The following is an 18506-nucleotide window of genomic DNA, read 5'->3' on the forward strand; positions in this document are numbered from 1 at the left end:
TCATCGACTGTCTCTGGTCCACCTTTCGTAAGAATGCCTCAACTATTGCCTAGTTTCTAATTTCTCACGCGAATTATCATGTCTCATCCCGGTCACAAGATGGGCTGGAAAGCCAATAGCTTCACATCTCCAACATCACTCAGACACTCTTCTTATCATCCGCCTCCAGGGCCCTCGGTTCGGCAATCCTTTCAATATCTCGATCAGCCATGACGTTTAACAATAGCGCACGAGGTTCTTATGTCAGAAGAAGCGAGACTGCTTGTAGACATTCGTACGTCTGAATGTGATCCTCCTCCAATAACCCTTCTCCTCCGTCCCGTTACTCCATGGAGTAGTTTGATAAGCTCACCAAGTATCTCCAGGTACATATTCCTAACCATGAGCAACCATGCAGTGTACTACAAGTAAAAGAGAAAGCAACCTTAGAAACAAAAATACAGAGATAATATTTGCTCACTTTGGACCTGCTCTCTAATAGCATGGAGCCCCGGAGGATCTCCCGGACCTCATCCGCCCAGTCAAACACCATAAAAGACACCCAAGACCCTCACTAAAAGGGCCAAAAGCAACGTCCATACATTCGCCAACCACCCCAACCACAAACATGACCCCCCTACTCAAGCTATCCACTCTCCTAACCCTCATCCTCCCCGTAACCGCAATCAAGAACCCGATCCTCCCTGGCTGGAACCCCGATCCCTCCATCCTCCGTCTCAACAACGAATACTACCTCACAACATCCTCCTTCGAGTACTTCCCGGGCCTCCCCATCTACAAATCCACAGACCTAGCCAACTGGACCCTGCACTCCTACGCGCTAACAAGGCCATCCCAACTAGCCCTTTACGGGACCCCAACAGGCGGCGGTACGCCTACCCAACATCCCTCCCCCATCCCCCAACACCAAAATACTAACCCTCAAGGAAAAAAAACAAGGAACCTGGGCCCCAACCCTATCTCACATAAACAACACCTTCTACATAGCCAGCATGACGCGCTGGACCTACGACCCGGTTGCAAAAGTCTGGCCGCGCATCACATGGATCTCATCCCCCGATCTAGAAACCTGGAGTGACCCCATCTGGGCCGAGCCATGGGGCATCGACCCGTCTCTGTTCCAGGATCCTGTCTCCGGTGACGTCTATCTGAACCTCATGGCGCCCGATAGCAAGGAAACCGGGATCTGGGGTATTTATCAATGCCAAGTTGATCTTCGGACGGGGGAATGTATAGATGAGTACCGGTCCCTGTGGAACGGGACCATGTCGCATACTGCTAGTGCCAGGCCGGAGGGGCCGAAGATGTTTATGAGGGGGAGTTGGTATTATTTGCTTATTGCTGAGGGTATTGTCTTCTTTCCGTCTGCTGTGTACCTTTCTACCCTCTTCATTGAGTTCGGTTTGGAGGAGGGTTGGGGATGTGATGTGTTGCGGATGGGTATATGCTGATTCTCAGTACGGATAGGCGGAACAGACGATCTCCACCGCGCGAGTATCGCACGATCACGATCGCCAGGGGGTCCATGGATACCGAACCCGGCTAACCCGCTTCTGTTTAACGGAGCGTATGGATTTGATAACCTAACCGTGCAGTCGACGGGACATGCTACTATCTTCGATACCGCCGGTGGGGACTCGTATGCCGTTTATATTGCCCGGAGGAAGGTTAACGGGTCGTCGCCGTTAGGGCGGGAGACTTTCCTCTCTCCTGTGACCTGGAAGGACGGGTGGCCTGTCATCAACGACGGCAGACCAGTTCTCCTGAGTGAATCCTTCGGTGATGTGCCTGACCAAAGAAGCCCGGAGACCTGGGTTGACCGATTCGAAGGATCTGCGCTTGGGAATGGGTGGTACCAGCTTCGGACACCGTACACGGAGAATGTTGTGCTTAGGGAGAAAGGGAGGGGTGTAGTCTTCCGACCGAATGTGTACTCCCTCAGCGAGAGGGATGTTCCGGCGGCGATTCTGCGGAAGCAGACGTCGTTGAATATGACGGTTAGCGCGGAGTTGCTTCCTATCATGTCTGACCTGCGGCCGGGCGAGACGGTGGGGATAAGTGTTTATTTGAGTGAGTTTCAGCATCAGGATCTTGGGGTTCGGGGGTGTGCACATGGGACTGGTATGTGTGTTTACACGCAGCTTTTGAAGAACGGGACGGTTGAGGTATGAATGGTCCTTCGGCGAATGTGGGGTGCGTTGCTGACCGAGACAGTATAAGGAGGTGGAGCTCGATGCTTCGAGGATGGATTGTGTTGTGCTGCATATTCGAGCTGAGCCGCTGTGTTATCATTTTGGGCTCAGTGTGGGCGACTCACGGGTGCGCTGGCTGGCGTCGATTGAGTCGAAGTGGTTGGCTTTTGCGCCTCCGGGCTGGTTTGTCTTTGAAGGGGCCAGTTTTGCCCTTTTTGCTAGTGGGAATGGGAGACCGTGGTCTGTTGGGGCACCTGAGGTTGGGTTCAGAAGTGTTACTGAGAGGTACTTCGAGGAGATTATTCCGGATTACGATAGGTGGGAGTAGCTGGGGAACAGAGAGAAAAAAAAAGGATAGCCTTTATTTGCCTTCTGCTGTCTAGTTTTCATCGGTATTGTAGATACCGTAGAAGGCATACCTATGAGAGTCGATAATGCCCTCAAGGCAATGCAGTAACGAAGGTGACGATTGATCAAATATAAGACGTCGGAATATAATCATAACAACCTATCATTGCAAACATGCATGTCACAGACACGCCACTCTAACCGATAGTATAGGACTATATACAGCCTCTGCAGAGCAGAGTATATGAGGTATCATTCCACATTTAGCACTTGAGCTCGATGGCTATTATCAGTCAGCAGCTGTTCGCAGCAAATTCATATTGTCGGGATATGCTTACCATTTGCGTACAAGGCATAGGAGTCAGCGTTGTTCAACGCATCCTGGGCGCTCAGCTGAGTAGCGGCGTCATAGCCATAACCCAAGTCATCCGTACCAGGCTGGTAGACGCCCGGGGCGTGAGTGAACTCGTGAAGAGTGGTGGTGGCCTGGTCCTGGGCGTGGCACTTCTGGGCCAAGGGAGGAAGCTCCGAGTAGTAGATATCGCAGTTGGCGATCTCGTTCTTCGAGGGCAAGGTGTAAGCCAGAACGTTCGGCTCACAGTAGCCGTAGGGGTCGTTGCAGTGGTACGTGGTAGAGCCGCCGGAGGTGGAGCCGGCCTCCTTAGCGACAGCGCGCAGGCGCTCAGCAACGGTCGTGCGGGTCTGTTTGTCGGTGGTCTTGAAGTACTCCTCAAATTTGGACTCGTCGCCAGACTCGGCAGCCTCGGCAGCCTGGTTCGCCAGCTTGGCGGCGTTGGACAGGGCAGTGGTCAACGCAGACTCGGCGTCACCCTTGCAGTCGGTGACCTCGGTACGGCGAGTAAGCTGCGACAGCACCTTGGCGACCTTAGCGGCCTTGCCACCGTCAACATTGACGGTCAGGTCGTTGGACTTGTAGGGGATGTAGCCAGTGATCTTGCCGTCCACGACAATGGGAACGAATCCGTGGCTGCGGATGGAAACGGGGCCGCCGCTTGCCAGATCGCTGGTGGAGGCGATATCGAACTCATCTTCCAAGGTCTCACCGGCACCGAGAGAGGTGACAGCCTCCTTGGTGATACCGCTGCTCTTCAGGCGGCGCTGGATACCCTCGAACTGGACCTCATCCTCTACAGTAATGTTAATAAGCGTCATTGGCATTCATGTCTGGTGTGGTAAAGGGAAACGTACGGCCGCGATAGACGGCAACCTTCTTGACAGGGCCAGCGTCCTTGAAGAAGTTCAGGTGGACGAAGGACACTGCCTCGCTGCCGGTGTTCTTAACAACCGCCTTCACACGAGTGTTGTCAATCTGGGTCAGCTTGACTTCAAGACCAGGAGACGAGCTCCCAGCGGTTGGCGCCGACGCAGCGGTGGAGGCCAACGCGAAGAGTGCTGTAGAGAGAGTAGTGACACGCATTCTGGCGGTTTTGGAAATGAGGGCCGTAGGAAGAAAGTTGAAATGTGGAAGATACTGAACAAGGTTGTCTTGAATTGCCTTGAATCCTAAGTGAAGAGCTGCTGGATCACGAGCGCTTTTATAGCCTTGGGCCCTTCTTCTCTCATCGCCCTCATAATCGCCATTATGTACATCTCCAGGCGTCGTCCCGGGTATAGCTCCGGTATCTCTCGCTGTAAAGAGAAGGTAGTATCCGAAGCTGCATTGTTTAATATCAGGGATCTCTTGGCGAAGGTAAAACTCGTCCTCACATCGTCAAGTTCGAGAGACAAGATCATAAGTGAAGGCTTCTTTCTGTAGTCCTAAGCTGATTTAGGGGACTTGGCCCGGCGGAGGCCGAAAGACTGTGTTTGGTCTGTTTCAGTATATGATCTGCTCGCCTCCACCGATAAGGATGGGGCCGTTGGATCTGGCCTCGACAGACCATTTGGCTGTCACTATGCCGCCGGTCTCCCGAGTCTTGGCTGTTGTCCCGCTCTCGAGCCATGTTCCTGTCCCGGTGAAGATCTTCAACCTGAGAAAGTCGTGAATCGACGATAGATCGAGTCAGGCGTCAGGATACACATCCAGATGGTGTGAGTCGAGGGATTTCTTGGTCTCGGAATAAGCAACGCCAAAATGCTTAGCGCACAGTCCACCCCACAGATAATTCACCGAGGATGCTACCCAAGAGTTTCCAGCAGATTGCAAATAAATTGCCAGGCAGAAGCCCTGCATCCGAGGTCGCAGGGATTTGTGTTTCCCCATAAAATCCCATCACTAATCATGAGAATACCCCTCAGAACGATACCACGCCACGCAGACTTGGCCTGTGAGTTCTCTGCCGATCATTGGCGCGGGAGTAAAATCAATCGCCGATCGCGCAGCTTGGGTTTCATTGCGAGTGCCGTGATGACATTTAGGTGAAACAGATGCGAGGCTGGCTTTTTGCGTCGGTGGCGAATCGCTGCCTGCAGTATAACTTCCCGAGTGTGAAATGCCGCGGCCTTCCCTGCACTTTCTCCACGTCACCCTCTCCGCTGCTCCCCTAATTTGCTCCCACTGACTCCTTCATCTCCTCAAGAATTCAATAATGATGGCCGCAGCTGTAGCTCTCCAGGTCCTTCTCGCGCCGCAGCTGGTTTCAATCGACCAAGCAGCATCCCAGCAGACGGCTGTGTCGGTCAAAGCCTCTATCCAAAATCCCTCCAATGAGCCGGTGACGATGCTCAAATGGGGTACTCCGTTCGACCCAAAGGCCGGCATCCTAGGGGTTTTCCAAGTGCAGGACGAGACAGACGGTCAGGCTGTCCCTCTTGACACCATCAAGATCTCCCGCAAGCTCCCTCCCTCCGCAGATGACTTGCTGGAAATCGCTCCAGAGAGCACGGTTGACACCGTTGTGACTCTCCCACCTATGCCTCTCCAGTCAGGACATGACTTCTCGATCCGTGCCCACGGGAGGTGGCACGCAGTGTGGGAAACTCCTGTGAGTGACGTCCATGACAAACTTGAACAACTTTCAGACGCAAGCCGGGGTGATTTCGAGTCGAACGCTGTTCAGTTCAAAATCGAATGAGCCATGTTGAGCGATTGGTGTGCCTTGTTGAATAGCCTTTATATACTGCACGTTATGTCTATCTCGTCCGATAATCCGTCAAAGTCGACGTAAATGAAACAAGTTCTTCTATTATGTGAAAGATAAATTTTAAATTCTTATTCTTGAAGTCGTAGATAGGCCTTGTCCATGTCGGTGGCAGTTGCGCCCGTGTTCAACGGCTGAAGACAGTAGATCATCCGGGCATCATTCGATGATTAAAACAATACAATCGCTCTCTATATTTACTCTATTGTAGGTCATTTACCAGTTACTCGAGCTTGTCCCGCTCGGTTGCGCGCGAAAAGCGCGATACCTCAGCAGACGACTTGGCGCTCTGCGCTGTGCTGACAGCATGGAATGAGAAATCGAGTTCTCCAACCAATTTCTTCACGTCCCTGCTCCGAATTAGTAGCTGCGTCACTGCAACGCTGGCTTCTTCACTCACTTCATAAGTCTCTCTACGTCACCACCTATACATCGTGTGGAGATTTGTAAAACTGCAAAGGTCGCAAAACCTGGCTCCGCGATATGTTTCAGACTCAAAATATCCTTGTCCATAGCTTCGAGCCTTTTGGTAAAGCTGTACGGTCTCGGTGTCTTTAGATAAGGGGGAAGAGGCCTGCGATCGGTGATACTGGCGGAGAGAAGGCAGAGCACTGTGGTGATCTCATGGGTCGTGACACCTGCACTGGAAACCAGCCGTTTGAAATCATGCAGCCAGGCAGAGTTGGACTCTCCATCATCACCGATTTGCAACAGCGTATCTGAAGCATATCCCAGAAGACTCAGGTAACTCACGATGCTATCGAAGGGTTAGCTCACGGGGCAATATGGAAGGGGTGAGCAATACCTACTTTTCGATACATGCTATGATAGAATCGTACTGCTTCTTGGGGAACCGGCCACCAATCGGAACCTCCCATTTGAGGAACTCTGAGTAGGTTCGGAGGTTATTCAGCATCAACATCTGCTTGGAAAACACCTGGTTACGGGACTTCAAAAGCCTGCGCCCCGCCGAAGTCTTGAGCGCCATATCACCTGCCTCACCGCGCACTCGGGCCGACACGGTCTCGTGGATGAGCGAGTAGTAATTGGCCAGAAGGTACAAAGAGGCACCCAGGCTTTGACGCAGCACGGAGTGTTCCGAGATAGGGTACGGAAAGAATGTCCAGAAAAACGCCACGGCAATGCCACCGGTCACCGTTGCCAATCGATAGGGCGCAAGGAGATATATGGGGTAGTATGTCTGGCCGTTCGAGGTTGCGACTTGCTCGCCGACCTTGCGAACCTGGAGTTCATATCCAACTATCATAGACGTTGAGATAATGGTGATAATGCCAATAATTCGGAAGCGGAATAGCTTGATTGGCACATAGAAAACGCACGATAAGAAGATGAAAAAGAAAACAATAATTCCTGGGGTCTGTTTCCCAGGGATGTACCAGCACAAAAAGCTGAGAACCATGGCCAATACAGTCCCAAATATACGGAGCACGAAGCCGAATATACTCTGTCCAGAGGTAGGGGTCATGCTGAGATTAACCATAATCATGGCCCAAATAAAGCGTTGCTTAATGAAGAAGCCCTGAGTATCGTGAAGGAGGCCAACAATGGCGATGGTCATCGTAGCGCACGCGACTCGGAAACCGTACGCTGACTCTTGAGTGCGGAACATCGCAGGAATGAGCCTGACCTTATCACCTATTTTTTGAAAAGTAGTCTCAGGCCGCAGATGCTCTGGATCTTTCCTGTGTTTGTATGCCTCCCCCAGCTGAAGAATATTATTCTGAGCGTTGATGTCGCCCATATTGTCATCTTCGTGTGTGTCTTCCGCCTTGAGTAAACTTGTGGCCCATTTGCGCAAACGCTTCCAGCCCGGTATAATTAGATGGCGTCTTGAAAGCTTTCCACTTTCACGTTTGTCGTCCGCAAACTTTACAAAGTCAAGTATCGTCTGGCCGGTTGAACTGAGTAGCTGCTCCATCTAGTCGTTGTTAGTATTTGGTAACAACCAAGTAGGAGCAAGATACTTACATAGAGGAACAAGTACAACTGTCTCTGGCTCCGCTCTCGGCCAATGAATGGATCGCCATAGCTGATGTCTTCCATATCATCCGTAGGGCGGTCGAAAAAGTCTTTCGGCAGTTTGATTCCCTTCTCTTCACTCCACGTTCGAAGGGCAATCCGCTTAGCGACCTTGAAGTCACGGAGTCTCTGTTCAAGATGGGCTGCGAAATTCTTGTCGCCCGGAATTGGCACAGCGGAAGCCTCAACATCTTCCGCACCACTCGATGACGCCTCGCCTTTTCCGGTAGTAGCATTCTTCTTTGGTGGCTTTGCCAGTTTGAGCACAAATGAGATATGCTGGAGACCCTCGTCTATCGCCTGAATCATAGACTTGAAGGGGTCATGCACCGCCCGCATGATATCGTTCCATTCTTGGACCACGCGGTGACGTACCAGATCCGGTATATCAGTCGCTGTGGGATCAATGGGCGCATTCCATTTATTATATTCAGACAGCCGCTGGAACAAGTCCACGGTAAAGCTCAAACCCACGACAGGGATCATGACCTGTCGAAGGTTTCGAAAAATCGCTTGAAGGTCATCGGGCCCGAGATTGCCAAACGCGACCTCACGCTTGGCGAAGGTCAAATCCCCGTGAAGCTTACCATGGATCTCGGTGATTTTCTGCACTGCTGTTCGGATGGCTTGTGCCTCTGGACTGTACACCTTGCCGTCCTTGGTGATTTTTTCGACCCTTGAATCATATGTTTCTGCTCTACCAAACATGTCACTCTCTTCCAGAGACTCGAAGTAGACTGTATGAGCTTGAAGAGCCCCGCGCAGGCATCCTACATAGCCGGTCATCTGCTTGAACACTACCGTCCGCGAAGTGACGGGGTAGATAAATAAGCATACCCCAGTAGCCAGGGCCAAGCCAACCAAGCATGCCTCAAGCAACTTCGTGACCATGGATATAGCAGCATCCATTGTAGTCATGCGGGGAGCATAACTGAAAGTTACGTTGGCCACAATTGAGTAGATGATAACCGGAAACTGGAACTGCTGGAACTTGGCCCGAAACGAATGGACAACGTAAATCTGAAAGAACAACCAGACACCGCTAACAGCCGACGCCGACTGGTTATACGGCGTGTTGACGATACTATCACCCGCGCTAGACACCACCTCCGTGTGCTGCCGTGCCTTCACACACGAGTACATCATGAGCAGGGTAACAGCGGATGCCACACAGACGGCCAACACGTCAAGGACCAACATCTGGATAAACTTGGCGCGAGGCTGGATTGAAAAGCCCAGGACAGATATGATGGCCATGAGGTATCCCACCGTATTGAATCTGGAGGCCACCGAATCGGCCTGAAAGCTGGTCGATGTTAGTTTATCTAATCGACAAGCTGTTTCACCAAGGTCTTACATCGCCAGAGCAATTGTCGGTGGAATAGCGCCTCTATACCATTATTAGCTCGGATACAGGATGGGTATCATGTGATCTTACTTCATCATCAGGAGAACAGTCGGCATATCCAGGCCCAGACTATTCCAACCTGATTTTAGTTTCGCCATGAGGCCTTTCTTTTGTTTATTTTCTGCCTTTGCCTCCGGTTCCTCCGGCAGCGGCCATTGCGAATCCTCGGAACTGCGTTGCGACATGTTGAGTCGCGTCGTGCTCTACTAGGCACCCTCTCTGTTTCCCTTTCCAACTCCCGGCAATTTGGATCATGAACAATGCCGATCAGAAACCCCTCATTGATAACTTCCGTCTCGGAGCACGTGACCAGATGACGGAACGTGAAGCGATTTCCCATAAAACTATCCCAGGTTCGCCGCGCAGTTCAAGAGGTATGTCGCCGGGTCCAGTTGGCAAGAATGAGTGGGGATAACAGGGGGCTTCAAGAGCAAGGACGAAAGTCAAAAAAATTCATGTTGACTCCACGTGGGGATGGAGTAAGGATTTGAGCCGAGACGAGGACGCGGACGACGATCGGCGCCAAGAAGATTCTTCTTCTGTGAACGGAGAGTGAGGATGCTGGTCCCCACATAAAGCGACATCGGGAAGTCTGGGGAAGAGCGATAACTGCGTCATTGTGCAGGTTTATGACTACTACTCAATGAAACAGAGGGAAATTGAAGGGAAACACGTGGGAAGCATCGGATATCAAAATCTGGGATTTCGGAGTCAAGCATAACCCAGCAGAATTAAGACACAGTTTCTCGGCGGACTATTAGCAAACATCATCGGACTGATGATTGTGGAATTTCCATAGACCTATAATCTAACCATTCAAGCATCAAAGTATATTAGTCAGAGCCCGACCGTCGTTATCAATTGAATTATGTTAGTTCCACATAGTAACTCTACACTATCACCAACAATATCCCTTCTAAACTCAATCTGGTTAAAGACCTTCCTTACATGGACCTGATACGCTCCCTACGGAATAGTTAGATCTCGAATTATCTGTCCATCACAACCAAGACATATGGTGAGATAGCTTCCTCAGTTCTCGACACAAATCGTATAACTACCCATTCCTATGCTGACTTACACCTGTTGAATCCCCTCGGGCACACAGACATGCCAACAACATATCCAGAACACTACGCCCACCCAAAGCTACACAAGCGCCCAATTCAATATCACCCATGCATTAATTAAACCAAAGAACCCGCCAAGAGTCCCTTTACCCCTGAACAAACAACCAGAGATGAAACGAAACAAAGCAATCGATCCCCACAAACCATTACCTACCTACAATTCCACCTACCCACCTCCAACCCCAGATGTATAAAACATCAAGTCCTTAAGCATGTCTACCCCAGACCCCCAAACCCACCTACCAACAGGCGGCATACCCAAACGCAAGCCCGTGCCTCCACCACAACCAGCACCAACAATTGACCAACCCAAACCCCACCCCCAAACGCCAAAATGGCCTCCAGTGCAATGGACCCAACTCCCCAGAAAGAAAAAAACGCCTCTTCCTCCTCTCAATCGCAATCGCCCTACTCCTACTCGCCCTGATCGTCGGTCTTGCAGTCGGTCTAACCCGGCATTCGTAAGTCTCTCTCCCACCCGACCTAAACTCCAAACTTCTAACCATACTAACACTCCAACCTCACTTCACAAGCAAACAAAACCTTCCTCTCCCCACAGCCAACGGAGGCCCCTACACAGGCGACCTGACATACTACGACCCGGCCCTGGGCTCATGCGGAATCACCAGTTCCAATTCGGATTTGATCTGCGCGGTGTCGCATGTTCTCTTTGATGCTGCGTCGACGGGGTCGAATCCGAATGCGAACCCGCTTTGTGGGATGAAGGTGAGGCTGAAGAGGGGAGAGGCAAGTGTTGATGTTACGATTGTGGATCGGTGTATGTATTCTTTTCTTGTTCCCCGTTTTGCTTTGTTTTTGTTTTCCTCGCTGGGGTCAATTGTGACTCTGGGACTAATTGTCAGCTGCTAGGTACTGGATGTGCCGTCAAGGATCTGGATGTTAGTCGGGCGGTTTTTAAGAAGTTGGCGGATTTGGATCTGGGGCGGGTGAGTGTTGACTGGCTTGGTTGGAGGAGACGCCTGTTTCTGTGAGATGAGCTTTTCATGAGGTTTATGATATGAATGGGTTGGAATGTTATGTTTGATGAGGTGTGTGGTTTGCGATTTGCGGTTTGTTTTTATGGTTTTGGCTGGCTATGTACATATAGGTATGGTTATGTCGTTAATATTCGGGCCACTCGGGGTCAACCTGTTCGCGCCAGGCGCGCAATCCACCCCGAATATCCGCCACGACTCTTTCGCCTCCGCGGTCCAGACCCAGCTCCTTCAGTCGTTTGACTGCGATCTGGGAATCGTTTCCGAGTCGACACACCACATAGATCGGATCGATGGAGTCCGAAGAGGCGATATCTGCTGGCAGCCACGGGGGCAGTGGATTCGATCCATTGGCTACTTCGCCATTCTGGGCGGCTTTCGTCGTCGACGACAGGATAGACGAGATGGGGATATTGATACTATTTTCCAAGCTGCAGATGTCGAATTGAACCTTCTCCCGAACATCAATGATTGTGGGTCCCTTGCTGACCGTTTCGATGGCCTCAGTGGAGTCTGCCAGCGGATGCTTCGTCTGATATTCCAGCGGCGAGATGCGCTCTTCCGGGAGCAACAGCTTCTCTGGGCTGACACTTCCACAGAAGAAAACATAGTCGGTCGACCCTGACTTGACGGTTTCCAACGTCACGCTAGCCTCAGCAGAGCACACCGCACAGTTCGGTCGGCGCGAACGCAGTTTAATGGTTCGGAATAACGGGGACGAATAGGCCGAAAAGATATGTAGCGATGGAGGCTTAACTTCCTCGTCCGCAGCTGTAATCACCTTGATTGCCTCTACCGCCTGCAGTACTCCCATTGTACCAACAACCGGACCAATAATGCCACCATCCGCACAGCTCAGAATGCTATTTGCCGGAGGCGGCCGAGGAAAAACACATCGATAGCATGGGCCTCCGGTCTTATCTCCTGCCGGTCGGGGAGGGTTATTTAGCACCATCAGCTGGCCTTCCGTCCGCAGAGCAGAAGCCGAAACCAATGGCTTCCCAAGCAGAACCGCCGTATCCGAGATCAGGTAACGTGTCGCGGGGTTATCCGTACAGTCAAGGATGAGATCGTAGTTCTTGAAAATATCCGCCGCATCTTGGGGCGCTAGATGCGCTCGGTGTGCTATGTAAGTTGGGTGAGGGTTCAAACTAAGAGAAAGCCGCCTGTTAGCGTCCACATTGAAACGCGGGTACGCAGATGAAACTCACTCGCGCAAAGACTCAATCGCACTATCCACCTTGAACTTTCCAACATTCTTGCTCCGATGTAGCACCTGCCGATGAAGGTTCGAAGATTCCACCGTATCCCCATCCACGAGTCCCAGTGTGCCCACCCCAGCCCCGGCGAGATACTGCGCGGCCGGACATCCCAAGCCGCCCGCTCCGACAATCAAAACCTTCGCAGATCGAAGTTTCAGTTGACCTGCAGTATTTAACCATAGCTTTTAGCAATGGCACCTCGAGGGACGTTGGTTCTGACGAGAAGAAATCCACCCACCCTGTAACCCCACCTGCGGCACGATCATCTGTCTTCCATAGCGTCGATATTCCTCGTCCAGGAGCGGCCACTTTCTCTTTTCGCTACTTTGGGTGCTGGCCGTAGTGGTAGGGTTTGGGGCGTCCTGCGTCCTGGCCTTAATAGCCGCTTGCTCAGCGCTCTCGAGTTCGCGTTTCAGCCCGGCTAGCTGTGCTTCGGTGGCGGCGATCTGGGCGCGCAAGGAGGCGCAAGTATCTTCGATGTGTCCCATTTCTAAGCGATAGGGGTTCAACGGGTTGAAAGAGAGGCAGTTCCGCCTTCAATCTCAGAATGAAAAGGGCGGACGATGACCCCGCGCAAAGATTCTCGGCTGCTCTTATCTGACCGCGGCCATCTGAGACTAAACCTATTCAGGTAGTAGTACCATCTTGAGATGTCGGTCGTTTTGCCGAGTTTATATGGAGCCATCGAACGAGAGCATTCGAACTAAAAAGAGCTTAAGAGCTTAAATCAACTGTTATCTACGTGAGAGACCCATAATCTAATATGAAAGTAGCTTTATGTCCACACCCCATCGTCCCCGCCTTCTAGTCGCCCCACAATCTCAGTATGTGGCTCGATGTAGTGCCTGAGCTTCTGTCTGAATAGGGTCCGTTGCTCAAATGCATAAGCCATCCCTATCAGCGTCCTCTCACTCCAGTGTGCCCCCAGAAAGCTTATTCCGAAAGGAATGTTCTCGGCCACCTGAACCAAATTGCCGAACTTATTGTATACGGTTCTCGTCCCATTCGGATATGCCCCAAGCGGGACTGTGATGACCGGCGTACCGACGACTGATGGGACGTAGGCAGCCAGCGATGTAGGAAGAATGACAGCATCGAGCTTGTGGCGCGTAAGAGCCCCCAGCACACCTCCTTCGCCTCCTAGGCGGAGATTATTCTGGCACATTAGCCAGAATTCCGGAGACGTGTTGTTGATTCCAACGGCGAGTGCTATATCCCACTGGGTTGTGTCACGTCTTGGGTACTCCTCTCGCGGGTCACTCTGTGTGTATGTTCTGAGATCCTGTAGGGTGTGTATGCTATTCGGATTGGTCTCCAGCTTAGAGAGATAACTCTCGATATTGGAGATGAAATCAGCATTAAGAACCTGTATTACGCTCTTGCTATTGGGAAACTCCTCCCAAGCTGTGAAGTTCGCATCCTGCACAATAGTAGCACCCGCCTGAGTGAGTATAGCTACGGCGGCTTCAAATGCGGAGAGAACTGCGGGGCCCTGTGATCCCATAGCTAAGGAGGCTAGGACATTCCGTGGGATACCAATCCTCTTCCCCTGTAGCCCGTCCAACTGGCAGGCATTGGCATAGGAGGGGACAGATGGGTAAGGTGAAGCAAGTGTGTAGTTATCCCTCTCATCTCTGCCTGCAATCGCCTCCAGAACCCACGCTGCATCTCTGACGGTCCGAGCCATTGGGCCAATGGTGTCTTCACGCTCGCTGATAGGGATGACGCCGTAGCGTGAAGTAAGGCCGACTGTTGGCTTGATTCCGACAATGTTGTTCACCCCGCTGGGAAATAGTATGCTTCCCATTGTCTAGACTCCTGGGTTAACATATTATGCGCCTACATGTGACACAGTGCGCCGCCACTTACTTCCGTTCCAAGAGCTGCCATAGCCAGCCCGAGATCAACTGCCACAGCGCTACCACTTGAGCTTCCTTCGGGGTCCTGCATCGGATGATAAGCTCCCAGCGTTTGTCCGCCCCTAGGACTCCAGCCACTGGACGTATTCGACGAACGGAAATTCATCCACTCCGACATACTCGTCTTTCCGAGGATGATGGCTCCATAATCCTTGAGTCTCCTCACGACAGTAGCATCCTCACGCACTCGAGAACCATAGAGCGAATAAGAGCCGGCTTAAGCACAAACACACATCAGCCAAGCGTACTCAAGAGTAATGGGCACTACCAGTATGAACCAGAGGAGATATGTATGTACCTGTCGTCTGCATCTTACCCGCCGTTCCAATACTATCCTTGACCAGAATCGGCATACCATGCAGCTCTCTAAATCAAGCATCAGCACATAGCAATCAAGAAGCCTAAATCAGATTGGTACTATACTTACCCCCGACTAGAACCATCCTGTCTCTCCCCATCCAACACCTCGGCATCACGCAATGCATCCGGGTTAACCTCCAGGATCGGGCGAAGAGTAGAATTGACCTCATTGATCCGGGCAACATACGCCTATACCCAATCAGCCATCAACCCAACCACCAGCACCACGACCCAAGAACGAACCTTAACCAAATCAACACTAGAATAGCAATTCGCCCGAATGTCACCAGCAAGGTCGTCTCTCGTCGCGTGGATAAGGGGCGGATACGCACACGTGAACGCGGACACCGTCACACAGACATCCAGGAGACACAGAAGTCCGCCGACAGCCCTGTAAAACAGCATAGTTGCAAGTAATCCGAACGGAGAAGGATTGAAGCTGACGAGAAAGGTGAAGTTCGGATATTTGGTCAATATGAACTTTTCTCGTCTTATATAGGAATTGGAAAGCGGGGCATTCACGGTGCCTAAAAGATAAACGGGGCCCTTGTTTTCACTGCACTGACAAATTCGAGGCTATTCATCTCCCTCGCGGATGCAGTGAACAATACGAAGCGGCGATCGTGTCACCTGCGCTCGATACTGTGGAGTTGGGTTACGTGGGGAGGCTTTGATATTGGAGGAACCCTGACTCGCCCCCTTGCCTATACTACTAGGACTACAGGGACTGTGTTCGGGCGATGCATGGTGCCCCTTTTCTAGAACAATTCTGTCAGCGATGTTTGCTTTTTGAGCTGTTAGGGTTGCACAGGGAAGATTGCGATGTTTTCGATTACATCAGTGCCAAGAGCCACAATTCTATATTAAAGAAAATGTCTCAATTGCCTCGTATAAAACGTCCCCGGTTGTGAATCATGGAGGCTGGCCGTTCGGGTACCTGACTTGGGTACGGCTCGTGGAGATCACAATGAAGGAGATTAACGTTGGCGGCTGTTGGGATGGGAAGACTAGTAACGGTTGGCCTTTGTCTCTGCCATCCTGGTGCAACCCTAATTTAATAGCGCATGTTGATCGTCACACGAATGGAAACAATGGAATGAAGAGAATATGTTGGGATGGCTATATTCCTGACTAAGCTCTATTATCAATTTCCCCCGTTTTATACAATAATTCGATCGTCGCATCATGGCCTAAGCAGTCTAGACTTTGTCCTCCTCGGTCCGCTCGATATGAGAGACCACGCCCTTGTTCAGGGTATGTTCCACGGCAGCACGGCGCTCGTTTTCATCGACAGCCCCAAAGAGAACGTCCATCTCTTCTAGAGAGCGGCCCTTGGTTTCCTTGGCGAAGAAGACGATAAACACGCCCATGGCCACGCAGAAGATTCCGAACATGAGGAATGTCCGCCAGCCCAGGTTGTGCACCGCGTGGGGAGTAAATTCGGTAACAACGAAGCTGAACAGCCATTGGCTGCTTGCTCCCAGGCCAACACCATATGCACGCAGGCGTGTTGGGAAAATCTAGAGCGGGAGTCAGTCAGAGGATGTCTCGGATAGTATGCTGGTTTCTCGTATAGATGGACTAGTCTTACCTCACTTAAATAGACCCATGGGGTTGGTCCCCATGAGGCGCTGTACCCAATGACATAAAGATAGATCATGACGACCATGGCAATGGAAGCCTGAGAAACCCCTGACGCAGATGTGTCAGGTGGGTGAGTGGCCAAGACGGCACCGATGATAAACATCATGGAAGCCATCCAGATTGAGCCTCCAATCAAACTCTTCTTCCGTCCCCAGCGATCAATACCGACGAACAGGAATATCGCCGTCGCGACGACCTTGACGGTTCCGTAAACACCTGTGGCGAAAAGCGACGAGTTGGTTGCGCTAAGACCGACAGTTTGGAAGATCTGGGGCGCATAGTATCCAATGGAGTTTGTGCCCGAAAATTGCTGGCAGAGCATGAGTACGACGGCAAACAGGAAGCGGTTTCGGTTGCTCTTCTGCAGGAACTCTTTATAGGTCAATCCCTCGGTCGCGGCCTGCTCCTCCTCGATGGAGGCGCGGATCTCGGCTATCTCAGTCTGCACCACCTCGCTACTGGTGGGCTCATTTCTGATGTACGCCAGAGACTGCAGCGCCTCTTCATGGCGGCCTTTGCTGGTCAGCCAGCGAGGGGACTCTTTGAGAAAAAAGAGTCCGATCAGCATGAGCCCGCCCGGGATGAGCTGGATCGCAACTGGAATCCGCCATTGCTTAGTGCTGGGTGCAATGTGCAGTGCCACACCATAGTCCAACCAGTAGGCAAAGGTGCTTCCGATGACCAGAAACTCCTGGAACATTCCTGCAATGCGACCTCGTACCGCCGGGGGGGCACTCTCGCCCACAAACACCGGTGTGATACTGGACATGCCGCCGATACCCAATCCGGCCACGACTCTGCCACCATAGATCATACCAATTTCATGGCTTGCGCCAACTTGAATAGCAGCTCCAATCAGGAACACGACAGATAGGATCATGAGGGAGTAGCGACGTCCGAGGTAATCATTGAGGAAGGAGGCGCCGATGGCACCGAAGAAACAGCCAGCGGTGAGCAGAGACACCACATTGGAGGAAACCTGGGCATTTGCCGCGTCTGCAAATCCATCGGATCCCGCCAGACCGAAATCATTCTTGAAGCTGTCCAGAGCAAGGACACTGCCCATCACTCCGGTGTCGAATCCTACAGACCATCATTAGTCCATGTACCACAAGCCAGTCTGCATCAACAAGGAGACGTACCGAAAAGCAGGGACCCGGAGTAGGCCACTGCCGTGAGGACATAAACACGGTAATTCTTGAAGAAGCCCATTTTGGCGAAATTGGTCAGGGACCTATAGGTGACAGACAGTTCAACCAAGAAGGGCCGTCTCGAGAAAAGAAAAGCCAGAGAGACCTCTGGGGAAACCCGCATTATATTCCCCAATCCTCCCCAGACTTGTCCCCATCAATGGGTCAACGAAGGGCTCCATAGCTCTCCTCCACCCAGGAAGACATATCTGGGCTGTGATAGGCTGCTGTCGACGATGCTAAGCACCGCGATAGGCACTGGCGGCGCCGCCCGCAAACCCCAGTGGCAACCCCTTCTTTTTTTTCCCTCTCCCCGCGCACGGTGCCCTATGGCAAGCTACTCCGGGGGAATGGACGTGACTCGGCAATGCTTCTTTGGACTCCGCGATGTGGATACGGACGGAGAAATTCTGCCCTCTTCGCGGGGTGTGATTTTTCCGTCCACTGAATGCGGTCGCCAAGATGAGACTAGACTCCATTCTATCCACCAGATATCAGGGCCATACGTAAAGAATTACTCTGCGATGCCAGACAAATCATTGTCAGCTCTTCGTCTATGATGCCATTTAATCTCATGCCTGGTAGGGAAGGTGGTGCTGATCCGTCTAGCAGGAAGATCTTCTCCAATCATCCTTACTATGGCATGACCTAACTACACTGCACCTTTGCATTAGCTTTAACGAAAGTCATTCAGCAGCCAATGGTGTTTTCTTCTAGAATGCTCCAGCCGGCATATCAAACCATCATATATGGATAAATTCTTTCCAATACTCCAATATAGTCGTCATCTTCACCGGTGAAGTCACGACCGGCTCGGCCGAAGATTACCCACTTAGACGCAGGCAGCTCATGCATAGACATCTCTCACCGACAGCCAAAGATGAGCCATTAGTCCTTCAATATAATATAGCTAGGAG

At 51.6% G+C, this 18506-nt stretch overlaps 7 protein-coding genes across 7 annotated transcripts; 3 read left to right on the plus strand and 4 right to left on the minus strand.

The window, feature by feature from the left end:
• Positions 1-607: 607 nt before the first annotated feature.
• On the plus strand, positions 608-2520 carry ABOM_010336 (beta-xylosidase; the record flags this gene model as incomplete). The annotated part of the gene is made up of 4 exons (XM_022537464.1): positions 608-869; positions 940-1413; positions 1468-2165; positions 2215-2520. The coding sequence occupies 4 exons, from the start codon at positions 608-610 to the stop codon at positions 2518-2520; spliced, it is 1740 nt and encodes a 579-aa protein (XP_022384640.1).
• A 283-nt stretch (positions 2521-2803) lies between these two features.
• Positions 2804-3978, minus strand: ABOM_010337 (neutral protease 2; the record flags this gene model as incomplete). Its single annotated transcript, XM_022537465.1, has 3 exons — positions 2804-2823; positions 2879-3688; positions 3750-3978. 3 exons carry the CDS (start codon positions 3976-3978, stop codon positions 2804-2806), a joined length of 1059 nt encoding a protein of 352 aa, XP_022384641.1.
• A 1111-nt stretch (positions 3979-5089) lies between these two features.
• Positions 5090-5575, plus strand: ABOM_010338 (uncharacterized protein; the record flags this gene model as incomplete). Its single annotated transcript, XM_022537466.1, has 1 exon — positions 5090-5575. The coding sequence occupies one exon, from the start codon at positions 5090-5092 to the stop codon at positions 5573-5575; it is 486 nt and encodes a 161-aa protein (XP_022384642.1).
• A 289-nt stretch (positions 5576-5864) lies between these two features.
• On the minus strand, positions 5865-9274 carry ABOM_010339 (uncharacterized protein; the record flags this gene model as incomplete). Its single annotated transcript, XM_022537467.1, has 6 exons — positions 5865-5991; positions 6042-6398; positions 6451-7580; positions 7631-8987; positions 9039-9071; positions 9120-9274. The coding sequence occupies 6 exons, from the start codon at positions 9272-9274 to the stop codon at positions 5865-5867; spliced, it is 3159 nt and encodes a 1052-aa protein (XP_022384643.1).
• Positions 9275-10329: 1055 nt separating this feature from the next.
• On the plus strand, positions 10330-11211 carry ABOM_010340 (RlpA-like double-psi beta-barrel domain-containing protein; the record flags this gene model as incomplete). The annotated part of the gene is made up of 4 exons (XM_022537468.1): positions 10330-10407; positions 10469-10680; positions 10753-10997; positions 11090-11211. The coding sequence occupies 4 exons, from the start codon at positions 10330-10332 to the stop codon at positions 11209-11211; spliced, it is 657 nt and encodes a 218-aa protein (XP_022384658.1).
• A 130-nt stretch (positions 11212-11341) lies between these two features.
• ABOM_010341 (putative molybdenum cofactor biosynthetic protein (CnxF)) lies at positions 11342-15316 on the minus strand (the record flags this gene model as incomplete). Its single annotated transcript, XM_022537469.1, has 9 exons — positions 11342-12365; positions 12426-12639; positions 12715-13010; positions 13118-13179; positions 13264-14286; positions 14346-14611; positions 14694-14761; positions 14823-14944; positions 14999-15316. Coding segments are annotated over 9 exons (3393 nt in total), but the record flags the coding sequence as incomplete, so codon positions are not given.
• A 638-nt stretch (positions 15317-15954) lies between these two features.
• Positions 15955-17611, minus strand: ABOM_010342 (sugar porter family MFS transporter; the record flags this gene model as incomplete). The annotated part of the gene is made up of 3 exons (XM_022537470.1): positions 15955-16275; positions 16347-17482; positions 17542-17611. The coding sequence occupies 3 exons, from the start codon at positions 17609-17611 to the stop codon at positions 15955-15957; spliced, it is 1527 nt and encodes a 508-aa protein (XP_022384660.1).
• Positions 17612-18506: the final 895 nt, after the last annotated feature.

This window comes from Aspergillus bombycis, assembly GCF_001792695.1.
Source record: "Aspergillus bombycis strain NRRL26010 chromosome Unknown contig00126, whole genome shotgun sequence".
Taxonomy (NCBI): Eukaryota; Fungi; Ascomycota; class Eurotiomycetes; order Eurotiales; family Aspergillaceae; genus Aspergillus; species Aspergillus bombycis.